At 46.6% G+C, this 19,836-nt stretch overlaps 2 protein-coding genes across 5 annotated transcripts in view; one reads left to right on the top strand and one right to left on the bottom strand.

Moving 5' to 3' along the window:
• SEC61A2 (SEC61 translocon subunit alpha 2) overlaps positions 1-19,836 on the bottom strand; it is a 257,743-nt gene that overhangs the window by 60,421 nt on the left and 177,486 nt on the right. The window lies entirely within an intron of this gene.
• UPF2 (UPF2 regulator of nonsense mediated mRNA decay) overlaps positions 2,951-19,836 on the top strand; it is a 79,386-nt gene continuing 62,500 nt past the window's right edge. For 2 of the 4 annotated variants that reach the window (XM_056114698.1, XM_056114694.1), the window contains exons 1-4: positions 2,951-3,078; positions 4,400-4,486; positions 8,847-9,226; positions 11,269-12,048. In XM_056114698.1, coding sequence (XP_055970673.1) covers positions 8,865-9,226; positions 11,269-12,048 — 1,142 coding nt within the window. In that variant the 5' untranslated portion in view covers positions 2,951-3,078; positions 4,400-4,486; positions 8,847-8,864. The remainder of the gene's footprint in view (positions 3,079-4,399; positions 4,487-8,846; positions 9,227-11,268; positions 12,049-19,836) is intronic. The other 2 variants (XM_056114699.1, XM_056114697.1) reach the window with 1 other exon arrangement.

The raw sequence follows: 19,836 nt of genomic DNA, 5'->3' as shown, positions 1-19,836 counted from the left end.
TGGGGCTGGGGTGATAGCAAACAGGTAGGATGTTTGCCTTGCATGCAGCTGACCCAGTTTCGATCCCCTGCATCCCATATGGTCCCCTGAGCACTGCCAGGAGTGATCCTGAGTGCAGAGCCAGAAGTAACCCCTGAACATTGCCGGGTGTGATCCAGATCACTGAGGAAAGCTTTCTGACTATTCTACAGAAGCTCTTGTCTGCAGCCCCATAACCCTGTTCATTTCTTCTGTAGCATCTATTCTAAACATCTACCCTTTTTATCTACTTAGATTTATCTCTAGTATTAGCTTTCTATGACACTTATTGAATTTTCACTGTTTGCTAAGCACAGCTCTCAACAATTTTTTTTTTTTTTGCTTTTTGGGTCACACCTGGCGATGCACAGGGGTTACTCCTGGCTCTGCACTCAGGAATTATCCCTGGCGGTGCTCAGGGGACCATATGGGATGCTGGGAACTGAACCCGGGTCGGCCACGTGCAAGGCAGACGCCCTGCCCGCCCAGCCCCAACAATTTATGTCTTTTGATCTATTTTTTTCTAATAACAACCTAAGAGCTTTAAAACAAAACAGACAAAAAAAGGGAACCTCAGATTATTTCACTTACATTTTGCTGAAATTTGTAGATGTCCACTTTAGTGAATGACTTTCTATGTTTCATGAGAAATTTCTCCATGGTTTGACCATTAGTCCTAATATTCAAATTTACTTAAATGCACACTCAACACTTATCTTCCTTACTGAGCGAGTTACATCTCAATCCATATGTTTTAGAAGTTATGCCGTGCAAGCAGAGGCAATGGTGTTTGAAGATTTTTTACTGGAGACTTCTCATGAAGGGATAGCGTCTCAGATGCGTTTAAGTTGCACTGTGATCTCTAAAGACAGAGATGAATTTATTCAAGCTCAGCACTCACACACCCGCCGTCTCCCACAAGGCCTGTTTTTCAAGCTCAGGTTGTCCTGCCCTGTAATTGTATTTTTTTTTCCTGTGTGCTTGTTTGCTTCTGCAAAGCAGTATTAGAATAAGGCATACACATACACATTCATACACACACCCTCGAACAACCTCTTGGGACTAAACATAGAGAATGTCCAGTAGGTTTACCACAGGGCCTAGGACATTAGAACAGTTTTTCAACATCTAGGTAAATACCGAACTGTTTGGTATGATGTCGTTTTAAGGAGACAGTGATGTCCGAATTATGTTTGCAAAAACGATAGCACCTTTAGGGAAATGTGTTTCTTCTAGTGAGATTGCAGTGATGTCCCTGCATTAGAGGTCTTTTTTTTTTTTTTTTTTTTTTTTGGTGACTAGCTTGACAGCTTCCTTTGGAAAGAAAAAACATTGGCAGCATCTTCAGTCTGTAAAGGCGCGCATCAAGGCAGTGAGATATAGCGGAAAAAAACTTTGCCTTTGGAGGTTAGACTTGAGTGAAACACTTGGGATTACTAGTTTGGAGTAAACCAGCCCTGTGAGTCAACAGCTATAATTCTTACCTTTGGGGTTACTGAGATCATCCTGGAGGGCAGGGTAGACTGGATTTAGAAGGATGGATCCCCAGCACAGGTTTAAAAAAAAAAAAAACATGGTCAGGAGAGAAAGGAGAGAGGAGGGAGGAGGGGGAGAGTGCCCTAACAGTGGGTGGTTATCGTCAGCACGGACTTTGGGGTCAATTCTCTGAAAATCATTTATCGGTGGGACAGAATGCAGGCACCGTTTGGCAGGAAGAACCTGCGTGCTAATAATATTGAATGTGACGGAAAACAGAGGCAAAAACGGATTCCCAGGGAGCCTCAACCTGCTCCACGGGAATGAGGTTGCACAGAGCAGTTTAGCGCTTGTTCCTTCCAGCTCATCAGCAAAGCTGACCCGCCACCCCAAGTCAGCGAAGTCCCGATGGAAATCGGCGGCCGGACGCACACGTGTCAGCAACTTCCAAGGGAGCGAGTCGGGGAACTTCGTTGATGACCGTTTCTAAAAAGTCGACTTTGGGTTTCTACTTGGGAGAAGCGACAAGCCTAGCCCATGGGCGGGGGCGGAACCCAACAATAGGTGACTTCATTCAGTAACTCAGGGAGATCGTGCCACTGTAATTAAAGAAAAAAAAAAACTTTGCGAAAAGTGGGTGTTTCGTAGGGTTCTTCCGTATGGAAAAGTCTGGATTTTTTTCATCCTAGCCCCGCGGTGTGTTGGCGGCGAACCACTTTCAAACTCAGGGAAATTCCCCCAGAAGCTTTAGTAAGTCTTTCTGGGATGCTAAAATCGAGACCGGTTCCCAGCCTCCTTCCCCCGTCCCTTACCGGCCTTTCCAGCTCCAACTTCCCTAAAACTGCACCCTCCCCTCGAATTAGCCCAATCAAACTTTCCCTTCTCAGCCCTCCGCCTCGCGTTCGCGCCAGGAAACTCCCAGGGCAAGTCACGTGGACACACTTGTCCGCCGCGGCGCTCCGTAGCTCCCCTCCGTCCCTTTCCTCCTGTTAGCTCCGCCCCGCCCCGTCTCGCTCGCCACCCCCCACCCGCACCCCTCCCCCGTGTGCCGGCGCCTGCGCATCTACAATTCAGGCGCTTTCCCTTTCCTGGCGACCAATCCACTTCCTGCCTCCGGCCCTCAGAACCCTCCTCCCCGCGGCCCGGGGGCCTCGACTGGAACTGCTGGGTGGAGGCTGCCCCGCGCAGCGCCTGTCTGAAAACCTCGTACCTGGCCCGCAGCGGGGGCTCGTTCCGACAGAGCCTCAGGCCGGGTCGGCTCTCGGGAGAGTCTTCTCGAGAGGCTCTCCATCCGGGAGCCGTCGGAGGGCGCGGGCGTGCCCGAGGGCGGGCCGGCTGAGGCGCTTTCCGTCCGGCGGCCGCCCGGGCAGCCGCTTCCTCCCGCCCGGCCCCCGCCCCGCCCCCACTCGCAGCCCGGCCGCGCTGGTGAGTGGCGGGCGGGAGGGCCGGCGGGCGGAGGGAGGAGGGGAGCGGAGGGAAGGCGGGCCCTCGGCTGCGAGCGAGCGAGCGGGGGGAGGGGAGGGGAGAGCCCGGGCTGGAGTTGGTGCTGGGAAACCCGGGGCTCATGTTGACAACAGGCTCCAGGTGAGTCCCGGGGCGCCTCCCGCCCTCCCGCCCCGGCGCTCGGGGGGCGGCGGGGCTGGGGGCGCCCCGGCCGGGACTCCCCCTCCCCGGGGGGCGCCCGGGAGGCGAGCCGGCACCCCCGGCGCTCCGGGGGCGGCGCGCAGGGGGCGGACCGCGGGGGTCCGGCGGGCGGCGTCGTCCTCCCCGGACGCGGCTCCCCGGCGACGCGGGCGCCCCCCGGCGCGGCGGGCGCGAGGGGGCCGGGCGGGGGGCAGCTGCCCGCGCTGCCCGCGCCGGGCCCGGGCACCGGGGGCGGGCAGCCCGGGGCGGCGGGGTGGCGGGTGTTTGGGGGCGTGGAGGCGCGCGGGGGGCGCGCGGGCGCCGCGGGCCGGGCCGGGCGGTGCGGTGCGGGGCGGTGCGGGGCTGGAGAAGTTGGGCGCCCGGGGCCGGCCGCGGGAGCCGCGCGCGGGGGGCAGGAACGCGGGACCGGAGCGGGGGTTGGTGGGCGGCGTGCGTCCCGGGGCGGAGCTGGGGGCTTCGGTGGTCCTCGCGTCCCCCGCTCCCCGCTCTCCGTCGCGGCTCCCGCTGCCCGGGGAGCGAGGCAGGCGCCGGTGTCCGGCCGGCAGAGCGCGGGCAGCCCGCGCGGGGGGCTCTCGGCGGAGCGCACCCCGGTGTTGCTGCCCGCGGGGGGCCCGTGCGTGGGGGCGCGGCTGCGCCCTGCCCCGCTCTCGGGCCCCCGCTCGCCCCTCGGAGCCCCTCGGAGCCGCTCGGGGTGGGCGCCGCTGCCGCCCAGCCCCGCCGGGAGCGGGGGCTGCTTCGCCCCGAGCCCGGGAAACTTCGCGCCGGGGCCGTCCGCGCCTCGGGGGCGGCTCCTCGCGACGCCCCGCTGCGGGCCCGCCTCGGGAACACGGCGCGCACCGGCCCGGGAAGGGACCCGGCCCTTCCCTGACAGCCGAGTATTTTCAGAGCTGATTGTGATTTCATCCGTAATCCATATGGTACCCTGCAGAGGGAGAGCTGAAACGGGAAGCACCCCTTCCCACTCAACCCCACTCAACCCCAGTGCGCACCCTTGGGCTCTGAGTTACTCGGAGTTTTTTTTCTTTCTTTCTTTCTTTTGAAAGTTCAGAATATATTTAGATAAACCAAATAAAATATACAACCCCAGTGCCAGGACACTATTTTTGGGAGCTAGGAAGAGTGGCTTTAAAAGCATGGCTTCCTTTTAAGGACTTTCTGAATTTAATTGTAGTCAGTATGATCCTTTGTCAGCGCTCATCACAGGCCATTTAAAAGACCATTCTTTTTTTTTCTTTTTCTTTTTCTTAATCTTCATTTTTAGGTGGAATATTGGAAGTTTTCCGTTTTGCTTGAAAACCTTTTGAACAATATTTGGCCAGTTATTAAAGCTATGGATTTATGAAAAGAGGTAACTTTCATACTTTTAATTTCAACTAAATGTAATTTAGTGCTGATTCTTTAATTGTCCAAATGCATATTGATCTGGATTATGTTTGGTTTATTTGGCGTTTTGAAATCTTAAAGTCAGGGTTGATAGCCGAAACCTGTACTAGAGAGTTAATTTGTCTACTGACCTAGTATAATCTTAGATGGTCAATTTTTCTTCCACCTCAGTGTGAAAGTTGAGACTTGAAGGAGGTAAAAAAACTTGTCCTAACTCTAGTGTATTGTCTTCCAGTAACATTTCAGAGTTGTGTGTTCAAAAGAGCAAACCATTGCTGATGGGCTCTGTGGAGGTGCCAGCGGTCCTGCTGGAAGCTTCAGCATCCGGTTAGGTAGCAGTATCACTGTTCTGCCCATGAACAGACTCAGCGAAGTTGTCTGATCACTGTAGTCAGCTGGTTTTAGAGTTGGGATGCTCTTTTGTCTGATTTCAGAGCACATGCTTTTCACAGGTCACGTTGCTGTCTTTACATGAATCTGTAGATTTTTGTCCTTTTTCTTGTTGTTGGTCACTGAAATTTAGGTTGAAGTAGATCTTTGGATATATATGGCTTCAGTGACCCAAAGAAGCTGCCTTAGCTGAGACTCCAGGACCTTCTTGAGGGTGTGTCTTCTCTTGCTCTAAAGCAGTGGACTTGGGGGTTCAGGGTTGAGAAGCAGTGTTGGACACCAAGGTTATGCCTGGGGGTCCATGGACCTGGAGCAGACACGTGCAGACTGGCTGAGGCATACTCACTCTCCAGAGAAGGGTTGGGCCTGGATGTCTGCTCCAGTGCATTGGATTCAGTGAGGACTTAGACACTGCATGCGCGGGGATGGCAGAAAAGTTTGGGAGGCTTTTTAAAGCTGATGATCTTCTGTGAGTTGGACTGAGTTTATTATTGACTTTTCTTGTTGTTTCAGGGCAGTACCCAGCTATACTCAGGGGGTTACTCCTGGTGATGCTGGGGTAACGGATGGGATGCCAGGGATTAAACCTGGGTCACCTGTGTGCAAGACAAACACCCAACCCACTGTACTAGCCCTCTGCCCCCATGAGTTTATTAATGTTTTCACAACTTAAATGAGATTTAAAAAAAATGCTTATTCATTTATTCTGCGTTTTGGGTCTTACCTAGCAATTCTCAGGGATTCCAATTCTCAGGAATCCCTCCTGGTGGTGCTGGGGGACCTTACGGGATGCCAGGGATCGAACCTTGGTCAGCCATGTGCAGCGCAAATGCCCTCCCTGCTGTCATCTCACTCCGGCCCCTAATTGAGATATTCTTCATAAATTACGGTGTCTTTTTAAGGGATGAGAACTGTGCTTCTTTTTTTTTTTTTTTTTTTTGCTTTTTGGGTCACACCTGGCGATGCACAGGGGTTACTCCTGGCTCTGCACTCAGGAGTTACTCTTGGCGGTGCTTGGGGGACCATATGGGATGCTGGAATCTGGGAATCGAACCCGGATCAGCAGCGTGCAAGGCAAACGCCCTATCCTCTGTGCTCTCTCTCCAGCCCTAGAACTGCACTTCTTTTACTAATGAAAATCACTTGTTTCACATCAGAAAATAGAGATTCTGGGCCTGGAGAGAGGGTACAATGGTATACTTCCCTTGCTTGTGCCCCATTGGTGTTCATTCCCTGGCGCCCCATACAGTTCCCTGAGCTCTGCCAAGAGTGATCCCTGAGCACGGAGCCAGGAATAACACCCAAGCACTGCAGGATGTGGCCTGAAAACCAAAAACAGAAAAGAAGATAGAAATTCTGCAAAACATATACTATGCCTAATGACAAATAGTCCTAAATAAGGCTGTGTTCTTGGGACTAGATTTTTCCCTCCTCTTTTAGCTAGATCTGCCCAAAGTGAAAATGTTCTGTGAAAACTGCCTCGTTGTCATTAGGGGCTCTGTGCCCTGAGGTCCATTGTGCTGTGCTTGGTCAAGTCTTACCAACTGCAGTTGGCACTGGAGGTATTCAGTCACTTTGGTGAGGAGCATGGGTCGGAGGTCAGCTGTCACCAGCCCTACAGATCTTGTTACTAGGTCAGGTCTTCATTGTCTCATTTATCAAATAGGGAAAATAATACCTCCTAAAGATCTTAGCACTGAAGGAGATAATGTTTGTAATGTTTGTAGGGTGCTCTGGTGCCAGGGAGTGGTCTCTGCTACCCTCTGTTGAAAGTTCGCATTTTAAAGGCAGAGTGCATTCACAGTAAGGTGGGTATTTAATTGCAGCTGTGCAAACTGATAACGGCGCTCTGGATAATATTGACCCTGTCTTGCCAGCTCCACAAGTAGCTCTGCTCTTTTTATTTGAATGCTTCACAGCTTATTTTGTCTTGAGTCCTACGATTGGGTTAACTTAGGTCTTTGGGCGTCAATGTGAAAAGAAATGCACCGGGACATGCAGGACAGTAAGGAAAAGGAAGGAGAGTAAAGGAGAAAAGGGGGACTGGAGAGGCACTGAGACAAAGTACAGAGTCTGTGTAGCCAAAAATTAATTATAATGTGTCCTCTGATCTAGATTATCTTTCAATGATAGCATTTTATTAGCGCTGAAGTAATGCTTTTCTATGCTTATAAGTTACTGCGAAATTATTTTGCTGACATCTTTATTGATGTAATTTAAAACCTATGTTTGAAAGTACCATTCTCAAAATACTAATATTTAATATTTTTAACTCAATATTAATATTAGAAAATACTAACATTTAAGAAAACTATATATGTTACTTTTCAGCTAAAAAAAAAAAGACCCTAAACTCAGGAAATTTAAATAACCCTATACTTTCCCAATTTTTCTGGTACATGACTGTTATGTGATTTAGGAGTTAAAACATGACGCTGTGTGGATGAGAGGTTGCAGCACTAGTTTTAAGTAGAGAGCTATATTTTTAGAAAGCCAAAATCTTGACTTATTTGGTTCCTGAGTTTATTTCCAGTTGACTATACAGAACCTATGCCAAAGACCAGTGTTGTCCGATCAAGCTTTTTGTTGTGATAAAATGTCTGTATCTATACTGTCCGTTGAGGTCGCTTCTAGCCAGCCATATGTGAAATCGAGCATCTAAACTAAAAAAGTGCCCAGGGGACAGCGATTCCATTTTTACTTAATTTTAATTAATTATAAGTAGCTATGCGTGACTGATGCTGGTGATGATTTTGTGCCCGGAGGACACTGGCCCTGTCTAGAGGAGCAGTGCTCTTAAACTTGGTTCAGTGCCCAGGGTTGCTGGGTCCCTCCCCCAGCCCTCCAGAAAACACTAAAGAACATACCTGGGCTGTGGCCACTTAATTAGCATGTATGCAATGAAGTACAGTTTTGTAATTATGATTTTGTTTATAAATTCATTTTGACTAATAACAGTGAGAGTTCGGGGCTTGAGCGATAGTCCAGGGTAGGTTGCTTGCCTTGCACCTGGGTTCGACTGTTGGTTCCCGTATGGTCCCCCCAGCACTGCCTGGAGACCATGTGTGGCCCCAAAACCAAACAATCTAAACAAAACAGAGTTCAAATCCAATTAGAGTTGGTTACCAGTTTTTGTACTTGAAAGGTCAGTGAGGTTATATATAGCCTTGCAGTGAAATATGTATCTTTCATTGTCTATTTGGTTGATTTATAGTAGGTGAGAGCTTAGTGATTCAACTTAAATTCTGTTGGCTATTGACTGAAGTAGTGTCACTCCCTAATGACTTGGCAGTGTTGGGTTAAAATGGATCTAAGGACTGGGGAGAGGATTCCTCTGGAGGACACACCTAACGTATGGCTGTCCCGTTGGGTCCTTGGAACTCCACAGACACCCCAGCTCTGCATGGTGTGGCCTCTAGTTTAGAAAAATGGACTCGATCTGGGAGATAGCACATGGGTAGGGCCCTTGCCATGCATGAGCCATACCTGTGTTTGATCACAGCATCCCATATGATCCCCTAAGGCCCGCCTTGGGAGATCCCTTAGCGGAGTAAACCCTGAGCACCCCTGGCTGTAACCCCCCAAAGAAAAACAAAAAGGAATTCAGAAAATTCTTGGAAACATACTGAGGTTTTCTGATTAAATACGTTATTTTGGAGTTGATGGTAGTGGGATCTGGGTAATGTGAGTATGGATGTTTTTCATACTGGGTTCTTTTGTGTTAAAAAGAAATAAAAATAAAATAAAATTAAAAAAAAAAGGCATAACCAAAAGTGACCTAATGCATAACGTGCTCCACAGCATGTTTTTATTACAGAATGAGTATTCATTTTGCATTTATTTAATCTCTTAATATAGTAAAGTCCCCTTTATTATGTCCTGCTTAAAAAAAAAGTCACTGCATTTACTAAATGAACATTCTTGCACTCTTTCAGATTGTCCTGGGTCACATAATGCCAGCTGAGCGTAAAAAGTCAGCAAGTATGGAAGAAAAAGATTCTTTACTAAACAACAAGGAAAAAGACTGCGGTGAAAGGCGACCAGTAAGCAGTAGGGAGAAACCAAAAGACGAGATCAAGCTCACTGCCAAGAAGGAGGTTATTAAGGTCCCTGAAGAGAAAAAGAAGAAACTGGAAGAAGATAAGCGAAAAAAAGAAGACAAGGAACGCAAGAGAAAAGAAGAAGAAAAGGTGAAGGTAGAAGAGGAGTTAAAGAAAAAAGAGGAAGAAGAAAAAAAGAAACATGAAGAGGAAGAGAGAAAACAGCAAGAAGACGAGGCAAAACGACAGCAAGAGGAAGCAGCGGCCCAGATGAAGTAAGAACATATGTCCTGGTTTTCGAGGGAAAGGGGTGGGAGGGGGAAACCGGGGGAAGCAGTGCTATTTGCAAGGGGCTCAGTTCAGCCTTGAAATGCTTGCCTTGCCAAGTGTGAGGTGCTGGGTTAAGTCCTGGCACTGTGAACAAACAAACGAACAAACCAAAAAACACTTTTTGGAGTTCAGCCTCCTGAGAACGGGGAGCATCCTTCTTTATTTAAAAAAATTTTTTTTTGGAACCACAGCCCTGGTGCTGTTTACTCCAGGCTGGGTGCTTGGAGATTTATCCCCACAGTGCTCAAGGGGGCCATGCAGTCCCTGCATCAGGCCCGGAGCGCCCGCCCTCCAAGCTGTCTCCTGGCCTGGGAATTGACAGTATCTCAGCCAGCCTATTTGTTTCACTCAGGCCCGAGGCGTGCTCCTGGTGCCTCATGCTAACAAAGCTTTGATTCTTGAAATAATAGTAACAGTTTTTAATATTTTGAAGTATAGAGTAATGTTTTTGTTTGGAAGTCTGCCCCCCGCTCCCAGGTACAGTCCTAATAAAGACTGAGTTATGCATGGAAAAATAGTTTTATGACTGTATCTGTATATATGGTTTTATGAATAGGTCAGTGTCTGTGAGTATATACATATATATATATGTCAGTGCACACACACACACACAGAGTTTTTATTCCCCAGCCTCCCATATTTTAGTTCTCCTTCTGGCCAAGTGTGCAGGTTACTCCTGGTTGTACTTGGAGTGCCTTCTGCATGGAGAACCTGTGGTCCAGTCCCTTGAAGTCCTTTATTAAAGGACCTTTTTTGGGTGTCGGGTTTGTCTTGGGCCACACCCAGCTGTGTTCAAAGCTCACTCCAGGCTCTGCTCAGGGCTCACTCCAACATTACTGGCCCCTATGAAACAACGGGTTTTTTTTTTTGGCTTTTTGGGTCACATCTGGCAGTGCACAGGGGCGTTACTCCTGGCTTTGCACTCAGGAGTTAATCCTGGTGGTGCTCAGGGAACCATATCGGATGCTGGGAATCGAACCCGGGTCGGCCACATGCAAGGCAAACGCCCTACCTGCTGTGCTATCTCTCCAGCCCCTGAAAGAACTTTTAATGGATGTCTTAGTTCTGAGTTTCTAAGGTTTTAACATCACATTTAAGTGTTAGGACTTAAACCGAAACAGGTGTCTTGTTACAGGTTTGGATAATATTGAAGTGTGGGAAAATGGTACTTAAACATCTCAAAACAAACCTGGTTTGTGTCTTCTTCTGTTGCTGTTGGGACCACATCAAGGGTGCCCAGTGACTCCTGGTGGTGCGCAGGGACCCTGCAGTGCTGTAGATCAAACCCCGCGTACATGGCATTGGCTCCAGCCGTCTCGAGTGCATGTGTAGTACTCTTTTTGAGGAGTCGGGATTAGCTCAATGGGCCCTGGCTGGGCCCTGGAGGTTGGGAGGGAGTGACTGGGTCAGGGTCTGATGCTGGCCTGCTGCGTGCAGCGCATGGGCGCTGACTCTCTGGCTTCCTGTCCACAGATCCGTAGAGTGTACTTCACAGGTGATGTTTCCAATTTTGTTTTCCTCTTGTGCTTTTATTTTATTTTATTTATTTTTTTTATTTGCTTTTTGGGTCATACCTGGCATTACTCTTGGCGGTGCTCAGGGGACCATATGGGATGCTGGGAATCGAACCTGGGTTGGCCGTGTGCAAGGCAAATGCCCTACCTGCTGTGCTATCTCTCCAGCCCCATGTACTTTTATTGTTTTAGGATTTCTAGCATGTATCATCCACTTATTTTTTTCAACTTTATTGTAGGTATAATCGACAAGTCTCTTTCATCCACTTTGTCAGTTGGCAGAATCATTTTCATTCTAGTTATTCATAATCTTATACCAGATTTGGCAATATTAATATTTTGGGTTTTCTCTATCTGAAGCCATAATAAGGGTTTTGAAAAGTAGTAATGAGCTGTTTTCATCTTTTGTTCTTGAATGTTCTCTTAAGGGATGAGATATATCAGTGTATTAACTTTTTTTTATTTTTGTGTAGAGAGAAAGAAGAATCCCTTCAGCTTCATCAGGAAGCTTGGGAACGACATCAGCTAAGGAAGGAACTTCGTAGCAAAAACCAAAATGCTCCAGATAACCGACCGGAGGAAAACTTCTTTAGCCGGCTGGACTCGAGCTTGAAGAAAAATACTGCTTTTGTGAAGAAACTAAAAACTATTACGGAACAGCAGAGAGACTCCTTGTCTCATGACTTCAGTGGCCTGAATCTGAGCAAGTACATTGCCGAGGCCGTGGCGTCCATCGTGGAGGCCAAGCTGAAGATCTCCGACGTGAACTGTGCCGTGCACCTGTGCTCTCTCTTCCACCAGCGCTACGCCGACTTTGCCCCATCCCTCCTGCAGGTCTGGAAGAAGCATTTTGAAGCAAGGAAAGAGGAGAAAACCCCGAATATCACCAAGTTAAGAACCGATCTGCGTTTTATTGCAGAATTGACAATAGTTGGGATTTTCACTGATAAGGAAGGGCTTTCCTTAATCTATGAACAGCTAAAAAATATTATTAATGCTGATCGAGAATCCCATACTCACGTGTCTGTGGTTATCAGCTTTTGTCGACATTGTGGCGATGACATTGCTGGGCTTGTACCAAGGAGAGTGAAGAGCGCTGCAGAGAAGTTTAATTTGAATTTTCCTCCTGGTGAGATAATCAGTCCAGAGAAACAGCAGCCTTTCCAGAACCTTTTAAAAGAATACTTTACGTCTTTGACCAAACACCTGAAAAGGGACCACAGGGAGCTACAGAATACTGAGAGACAAAACAGGTGATTTTCAAATGTTTCTCAGAATTGAGAATTTATTTTGGAGCTCATGCTTAGAATTTTTAAAGTCTTCATGCCACTGAAAGAACTTATGGAAAAGGGCTCATTGCAGGTGATTTCTTAACATTCCAGGAACATTTCAAAGTGTAGTAGTCTTAAGTATTTATGTTTGAGTGTGAGTCTCTGGTAGGTTGTTTCAGACTTTAAAAGAAAGCTGGCAAATCTGTGATGACTTTTACTTTGCAGATGGGTTTTCGGTGATTTTAAAAGCCCCTAAACATGAGGGATAAATTTCTTTTTTTTTTCCCCTTTTTCTTTCATTTGAACTTAACCTTTCTCTTCTCTGTAACAGGTTTGCCTTCACAGTTTCCGTGTATGTATGTCACTCTTGATACTCGTTCTTTTTAAGAAACTCACTCATCCTCCAGTGTTATAGATCAGGAAGTCGGGAAACAGGGAACAAGATGAGCGGTGAGAAACATCCAGTGCACTGACAGAGGTGGGCCTCCAGGGGCCATCCGCTCTCAAACCCTAAAGGATTCCTGCCTGTGCCTGTGGGGGGAGGAAGGAGGCCTGTCTAGGGGCCACTGTTGACTGTTGCGTATGAGCAGAGATTGCCCAGTGTCATCTGTACCTTGGAGGGAACAAGCTAGAAGTTGGTGTAGATCGTGGACATTAGTTTTATGGAGGCTGGTTTTTTTGTTTTGGGGCCACACCTGGCAGTGCTCAGGACTGACTTATGACTGCACTCAGGAATCACTCGGTGCTCAGGGACCGAATGGGATGTTGAGGATTGAACCTGGTTAGTCGCCTGCCATGCAGGTACCCTCCCGCTGTCCTCTCTCTCTGGCCCATGGAGGGTGGTTTTTAGAGGAGGACCGAAGGCGTCCGTTTGGTGATAATTTGCTCAGCGTGAATAATTTCAGTGACCCGGTTGAGAGTCTGAAGTCTGTGTAGATAGGGGATTAGACTCAATCAGAGGAAAGAGAGCAGGAGTGTATGTCAGCATACACTGTAAGGCTGGGGCCAGCTTTGGTGCAGTGCTGACCAGGTATGTCACTCAGCGAGCACTTACGATGGCAGCGATGTTTCTCAGTGGCCCTTCAAGAAGGGGAAAAAGGACGGTCATCCTTGTGCTTTTGAAGAGCAAGGGCAGTCTTAAACTTTGAAGACACAGCTTCAGAATGTATTCTGTAACTGGGGGGATGAAAAGGGAAACGTTGGCCCTTTTTATATTATGACCTGTCCTTTTCATTCTCCCTTACGTTCTGCCCATTAACACCACAGCTCATTTCTGCAATAGGCTTTGATTATTTCCTTAATGGCTACTTAAAAGGATGGTGTGTGTGCTTTTTTGTTTTCTTTCAGGAGTGGAGGGTTTGGCCTTCATCTCTTAGAAGATAAGAGATAATTCTGCAGGAATTTTTGTTTCCCCCTTTTGATTTGGTGCTGGGGGCCTCACATTTGCAAGACATGTACTTGTTACTGAGCTGTGTCCCCACTCAGTCGGAGACAATGGGAGACAATGGCCCCCCCGAGTACCTCATGAGCCCGTGGTGAGCCATTCTGGCTGCGGATGCGCCTGTTTGCTAGGAATGCAGGTTGAGACGTAACTCATCTCTGTTCACAACAAATTAAGTGTAGAAAAGAATACTTCATACATACGTGCTCACGCCCACGGTTGGACTATACCAGTATGTGGGGGGGGGTGCTGTCTGAGGGGGCACCAGGTGGTTTCAGGGACCTAACTGGGACCAGCTTCTTGCAAAAAAAAAATCTTACCTATACTGTCTCTCTGGCTCTCATCAATGGGGGTTGGGGGTTGGGAACACAATACCTGGTGTTGCTCAGGTTTTACTCCTGGCTCTTGGCCCAGCGATCACTCTGGGCTGTACTTGGTACTCAGGGGGCCATATGGGATTCTGGGGATTGAACCCGGATTCGCCATGTGCAAGAAAAGCCCCCTACCGTTTGTATCATTGCTCCGGCCCCATCATCTATGTATTTTTACAGCATTTTTCTTTTGGTATAATATTGTTGCCACACTTTATGAAAGTGTTGGCAATGATTGGTGAAAAAAATTATTCCATTACCACATAGAGTTGAAGTACTGCTTAAGGAAAACATGTCTATAAATGCTTAGGATCCCATCTCAAATATTTGCAGGCTGCCAGGGTGCTACCCTTTTTAAAAAATTTTTTTTTATTGAACATCCTGAGATAGACCATTACAAAGCTGTTCATGATTGGGTTTCCGTCATACAATGATCCAACACTCATCCCTCCACCAGTATGTATTTCCCACCACAGTGTCCCGTTTCCCTCCCTCCACACTTTTCTTCTTTCTTCTTTTGTTCTTAGGGTTTGCAATACAGGTACTAAGAGATCGTCGTGTTTGCTCAGAGCGTTCAGTATTTTTATCAGGAAGGTACAGCTGGGGTAGCTTTTTAACCGGGTGGCAGCTTGGGGGTGTGGACATGATTGCCCGGGCTTCTGGAAGCGCAGGGAGGTGAGGGGAGGTAGCCCATCCCGAGAGAAAGCTGGAGATTTAAGTCACAAAACCCATAGACCTGAATTTTCAGCAGATTATATCTCAGTGAGGTCTGTCCCGAGACAGTGGATGGAGTCTGGCCTGGGGTCACGGCGATTTTTGTATTGTTGAGTTGAGTCCAGCAGCTGCCAGGTCTGCGCTTCTGCCGGCAGCAGGCAGATGGACCCTTGCCCCCAGTCCAGTTTACCCCAGTCTCTTCAGCCTTGCGTGGGGCAGAGATTAACTGCAGCCTTTTGATCTCTTTGGAGATTTATTTATGAGTCTCTGAAGCAAGGCCGATAAATGAACTTGTGTAGCTGAGCCGGAGGTGATTTATGGGCGTGATTCCCACCTACCTAACTTCTGGGCTTTTACTTTCTCGGGAAACTTGGTCCCGAGTTGTTCGGGTCCATCCAGAAGCACAGCGGCAGTTGTGGGGTACCAGAAGCCTGAAGGCACCATCAGGCTGCTGATGCACTCGCCCTGCCCCGCACATATAGGTTGACCTGCTGGCGGCACTTCACCACAGGATGTTACCCTTTCATCTCTGCAGCCTAAATACCTTTAGTTCTTTGAGTTTGCTCTCATTTCCAGACAGTTCACTGTCCTTCCTCCATTTTTTTTGGTTACAGTTTTTTTCTGTCTGTGACCTAAAATGTTAGTTTTTCTCTCCCTTGTCATTTTTTTTTGGACTTTTTTTTTATTAGCCCTCAAGCCTAATTTCTCTAGCGAACTGGAGATGTTAATTTTTGTAGCAGGAGAGTGTTAAGAGCTTTGTGGCTTTTCCCTAGAAGCGTTGATTTCGATACAGAACTGTCTGCCGTCATCAGCGGTGTTTGCCCAGTGGAAACTTAACGTGACATTCTCACGGTTGGTTTTTCATGGGAGACTTTGTCCACACACATGTAATATTAGGAAGATGTGAAGATGTTTATCTTAAAAGTAATTGGTATATGGTTTAATGCATTGCTCATTTTAAAAGATAGCTTTGATCTGAGCTGCTTTTATATTGAGTACTTCATGGAGCAAAGAAGAGAGGAATAGTGAAAAATTCCTACTTCTTGGCTAATGTTAGTTTGCTTACTTCCAAGAGGATATGTTATAGAGTTAAACTGGTCTGTTAAAATGACCAGTTTCTGACAGTGTTTCCTTTTCAGTTAGTATCTAGTAGGTATCTTCAGAGGTTTTTTTTTTTTTTAATTCATAAGAAATAAATTACAGGCATAGTTTTTCCTGGCAAGATTTCGCTTAGGCATCATAACTTCTTGAGATTCCTTTTTTTTTTTTTTTTGAGATTCAGAAATTTTATTGTTTTTTTTTTTTTATAATTTATTTATTTATTGAATCACTGTGGAAAAAGTTACAGAGCTTTCGGGTGTAGGTCTCAGTCATGTAGATACCAAACACATTTCCCTTTACCAATACTCATTTTTAACCCCGAACCCCAATAGACCCCCACCTCCCACCCCTCCCAATTCTTGTGAGGCAGATGAGTTCTAGTTAATACTCTATCTACTTTGACTAGATAGATTATTTCGATAGAAGATGCACAATTATTGTTTAGAGTTTACGACCCACCCCCCACAATCAGACATGCTGAAACAGCGTTGTGAAATGATTTGCTTTCTACAACTTGGTTTAAGAATAGAATGATGTCGCGCGGCCGCAATAGCGGCCGGGCGGTTTTGAATTTCTGCTATTTTACTTATTGGCCCTGGAAGAATTTCTATTAAAAGTTAGCTAGTTAAGAGATTGGTTTCTGTGCCCTGGAGTCGTGGCCGTGCCGGAGAGCCGCTCGTGGGGGGCAGCTGGCGACCTCGGTGGGGCGTGGGGGACGGCCCACAAAGCCCCCCTTCCCATGAGGTCCCCGCCGCTCCCCCGAGCCCGGCTCAAACCTGCTTTCCACAAGGCTCCCGTGCGGCCGCCATCTTTCGAGATTCCTTTTTAAGGTTGTTATTATTATTATTGTTTTTGGGCCACACCTGGCAGTATTCAGGAGTGCACTCAGGAGTCACTCCTGGCAGTGCGCAGGGGACCATATGGGATGCCCGGGATTGAACCCAAGTTGGCCACGTGCAGAGCAAATGCCTTATCCACTGCTTGAAATCTTAAGTGCCAAGCTTAGTGGATAAATTGCACATGTAGTTAAATCAGTTTTAGCCTTCACTAATACCTGGATGCTTTTTAAAAAGCTCAAGTACCAAAATATTTTTAGCTCATAAATTTCTAAATGCTTTTGGTCACCTTAATTAACTTGGAAGCTTTCACTGTTGTGACTACTCACTGTAGTCTTCTCCAAAATGAATCCAGCCAATTTTTTAAAAAGTTTTATTTTATTTTTGAGTCACACCTGGCGATGCACACGGGTTACTCCTGGTTCATGCACTCAGGAATTATTTCTGGCGGTGCTCAGGGGACCATATGGGATGCTGAGAAACGAACCCAGGTCGTCTGCATGCAAGGCAAACGCCCTACCCGCTGTGCTATCCGCTCAAGCCCTCAACCAATTTTTTAAACTAAGTAATAGTGTCACTAGTCAGTCATATTTTATTTTGTTTTTACTTTTTTGTTTGCTTCTGGAGCACACCTGGTTGTGCTCAGAATTTACTCCCGGCTCTGTGCTCAGGGATCACTTCTGGTGGGCTCATATTTGATGAGATGGGATGCCTGGAAATTGAACCCCAGCAGCTGCAAATGCCCTCCCAGCTGTACTGTCTCTATGGCTCTCTGCTGTTCTTTCTCATCATTTGGGCCCATATAGGTTTTAGATGGTTGTTTTCTGAGTCTCTGAGTCCCTTTATGGCTGGCAGCAGCAATTCTGACCTGAGGGTTGGGCTGATTCTAGGAATTTGAATTTTATAACATTTTGTATTGGATCCAGAATGATAGTAAAGCAGGTAGAGCACTTGCCTTGCATTCAGCTGAACTGGGACTGATCCCCAGCATTTCATACGGTCCAGTGAGCACTGCCATGAGTGAATCTTATCATAATCTCTTGAGTATTGCCATGCATGGCTCAAAAAACAACAGTAAAAGAGTGCGCTTCAACCATTTTGTATTTAAAAGTATGCTATTTTAAACCTTTCACTTTCTAGCCCCGCTAACTTTTACCTTGCTATTACTGGTAGGTTGTTTGACAAATTGCATTATTAAGATATTCTATTGCTGCGCATATGCTGCCCGAGCCCATGTGCTGCTTGTGCCCACGCGGCCTAGCACATGTGGCGGCTGAGCACATGTGTCACCCGCATCTCCCCTCTTGAGATGTGTACTTTCATGTTTTTGCGTCTAATGCTGGTATGTGTGTAGAGGCTCTCTCCGCTCTTGGAGAAGCCCGTGTTCTCTCTTGAGTACGTTGCTCTCTCTCTCTCTCTCCTCTCCTCCTCCATACCTTAAAAATCCTCCAAATGAAATCTGTTTATTTCAAAAAAAAAGATACCACATATATGTACATAAACATACTGTTAGAATAAAGGCAGTAGAAAGGCCAAAAAAAAAAAAAGATATTCTGGATATTCTGTTGCTGTAGTTGAGATGTAAAAGACTCTTAATATTCTAAGTGCTCTGAAATTGTCCTCTCCTTTAAGATTTTCTCCAGTTTATGTTTCAATGGCATTGATGTACTTCTTTAATTGGTACTTTGCCAAGTAGTTGTGCTTTATAGTAGTGTCTATAACACATCCATAGCAAAATCAGAGAGAGAAAACTGTTTTTGGTTTTGGGATCGTACCCAGAAGTGCTCAGGGTTTGCTCCTGGCTCTACACTCAGAAATTTCTCCTGGTGGGACGCTACGGGTCACATGGGATGCCAGGGATTGAACCAGGGTAGGCTGCATATAAGGCAAGTGCCCTACTTGCTGTACTTGTTGCTCTGGCCCCTCAAGTGGGAAACCTGAAAGGAAACTTGATGCTCATGAAAATTTGACAGGTTCCTGGAAGGAGATGAAAAATAAAACCCAGTGGTGTGTCATGGATATGCTTTGATTATTTTGTTCTGTGTTATTTTGCATGATTACATTAGGGCAAAGCTGAAGTCAGTTTTCTGTGTTCATGCCAGGGTATTCTGTTTTAATTTGACTATTGGAAGATCAAAATGATACTTGCTGTTTAAGCTCTTGCCTTTTGTACAGTGGACTCTGTCACTCACTGTCACTGTCCTCCCGTTGTTCATCGATTTTATCGAGTGGGCCCAGTAACGTCTCCATCATGAGACTTTGTTGTTACTGTGTTTGGCATATCGAATATGTCACAGTGGACTCTAGCATTTTTTGTGGTTTTTTTTGCCCTTGTAAAAACATTTTTACATTGAGAAACTGCAGTGTGGACAAGATTGTCGTGGTTCCTCACTATACCCCTGAAAAATAACGTGTATTTATTTATTTATGTGTATTTTTTTAACATGGAATGTATTTTTGATTTTTTTTTAACGTGTATTTTAAAGGCAGTAGATCATATTCAGGAATTAAAGAACTTGCCCGAGGAACCAGGACTCCAGGTGACAGAACCCAGATTCATCTTCACACATTAACCCCTAGGCACTTGCCGATTGAATCCAAACTAGAGGCCCCAAAAAGAATTTTCACCAGGCACCTTAGTGTGGATGGATTCTGAGTTCTGTGAGAAATACGTAGTGGCTAAATTTCCTTGAATTAGTGAGGCAGTATTTCCTCATAGTGAACTTTGAGCTGCACTTGGTTTCGGGTTTGTAGATGTGTCAGTTTGCTCATTAGGTTCCCTTTGGGCAAGTCACCTAACATCTCTGTGCCAGGATTTTCTCATCTGCAAAAGGAAGTAACTACTTCCGAGGTTAGGAATGGTGCAGTGAATTCATATGTGCAAAAGCACTTCTGAAACACATGCGGCACCTTGTAAGTATTCAGTAATGTCAGTTCACTCTTAATAACAGCACCTACTTAATCCTTCAGAAGTCTTTTGAATGAGAATTTCTCTTTGTGCTCTTTTATGATTTTGAAAATCTGGATGTTGAACTTACATAGATTATTTTAAAATTCAGTACAAAATAAAAGTAAACAATGTGCAGGAAATCAAGTAATGGTTAACAAAAAATGAGAAAATATCCTGATACTCAATGCTTTGACTTGTTCATGAAATTTTTTCATTTAGGAACTATGCTTGATTCAAGACTGGACTATTACCTGGCTTGGAGAATGTCCCTAGCCGTGCTCAGGGTTACTCTTGGCCCAGTGCTCAGGGGTTGTTCTTGGTGGTGCTGGGGATCTAACCTTTGTCTCCGGCCCACTG

This window comes from Sorex fumeus, unplaced genomic scaffold (genome assembly GCF_029834395.1).
Source record: "Sorex fumeus unplaced genomic scaffold, SorFum_2.1 ptg000026l, whole genome shotgun sequence".
NCBI classification, from domain to species: domain Eukaryota; kingdom Metazoa; phylum Chordata; class Mammalia; order Eulipotyphla; family Soricidae; genus Sorex; species Sorex fumeus.
This window is presented reverse-complemented; position numbering and strand designations above follow the sequence as displayed.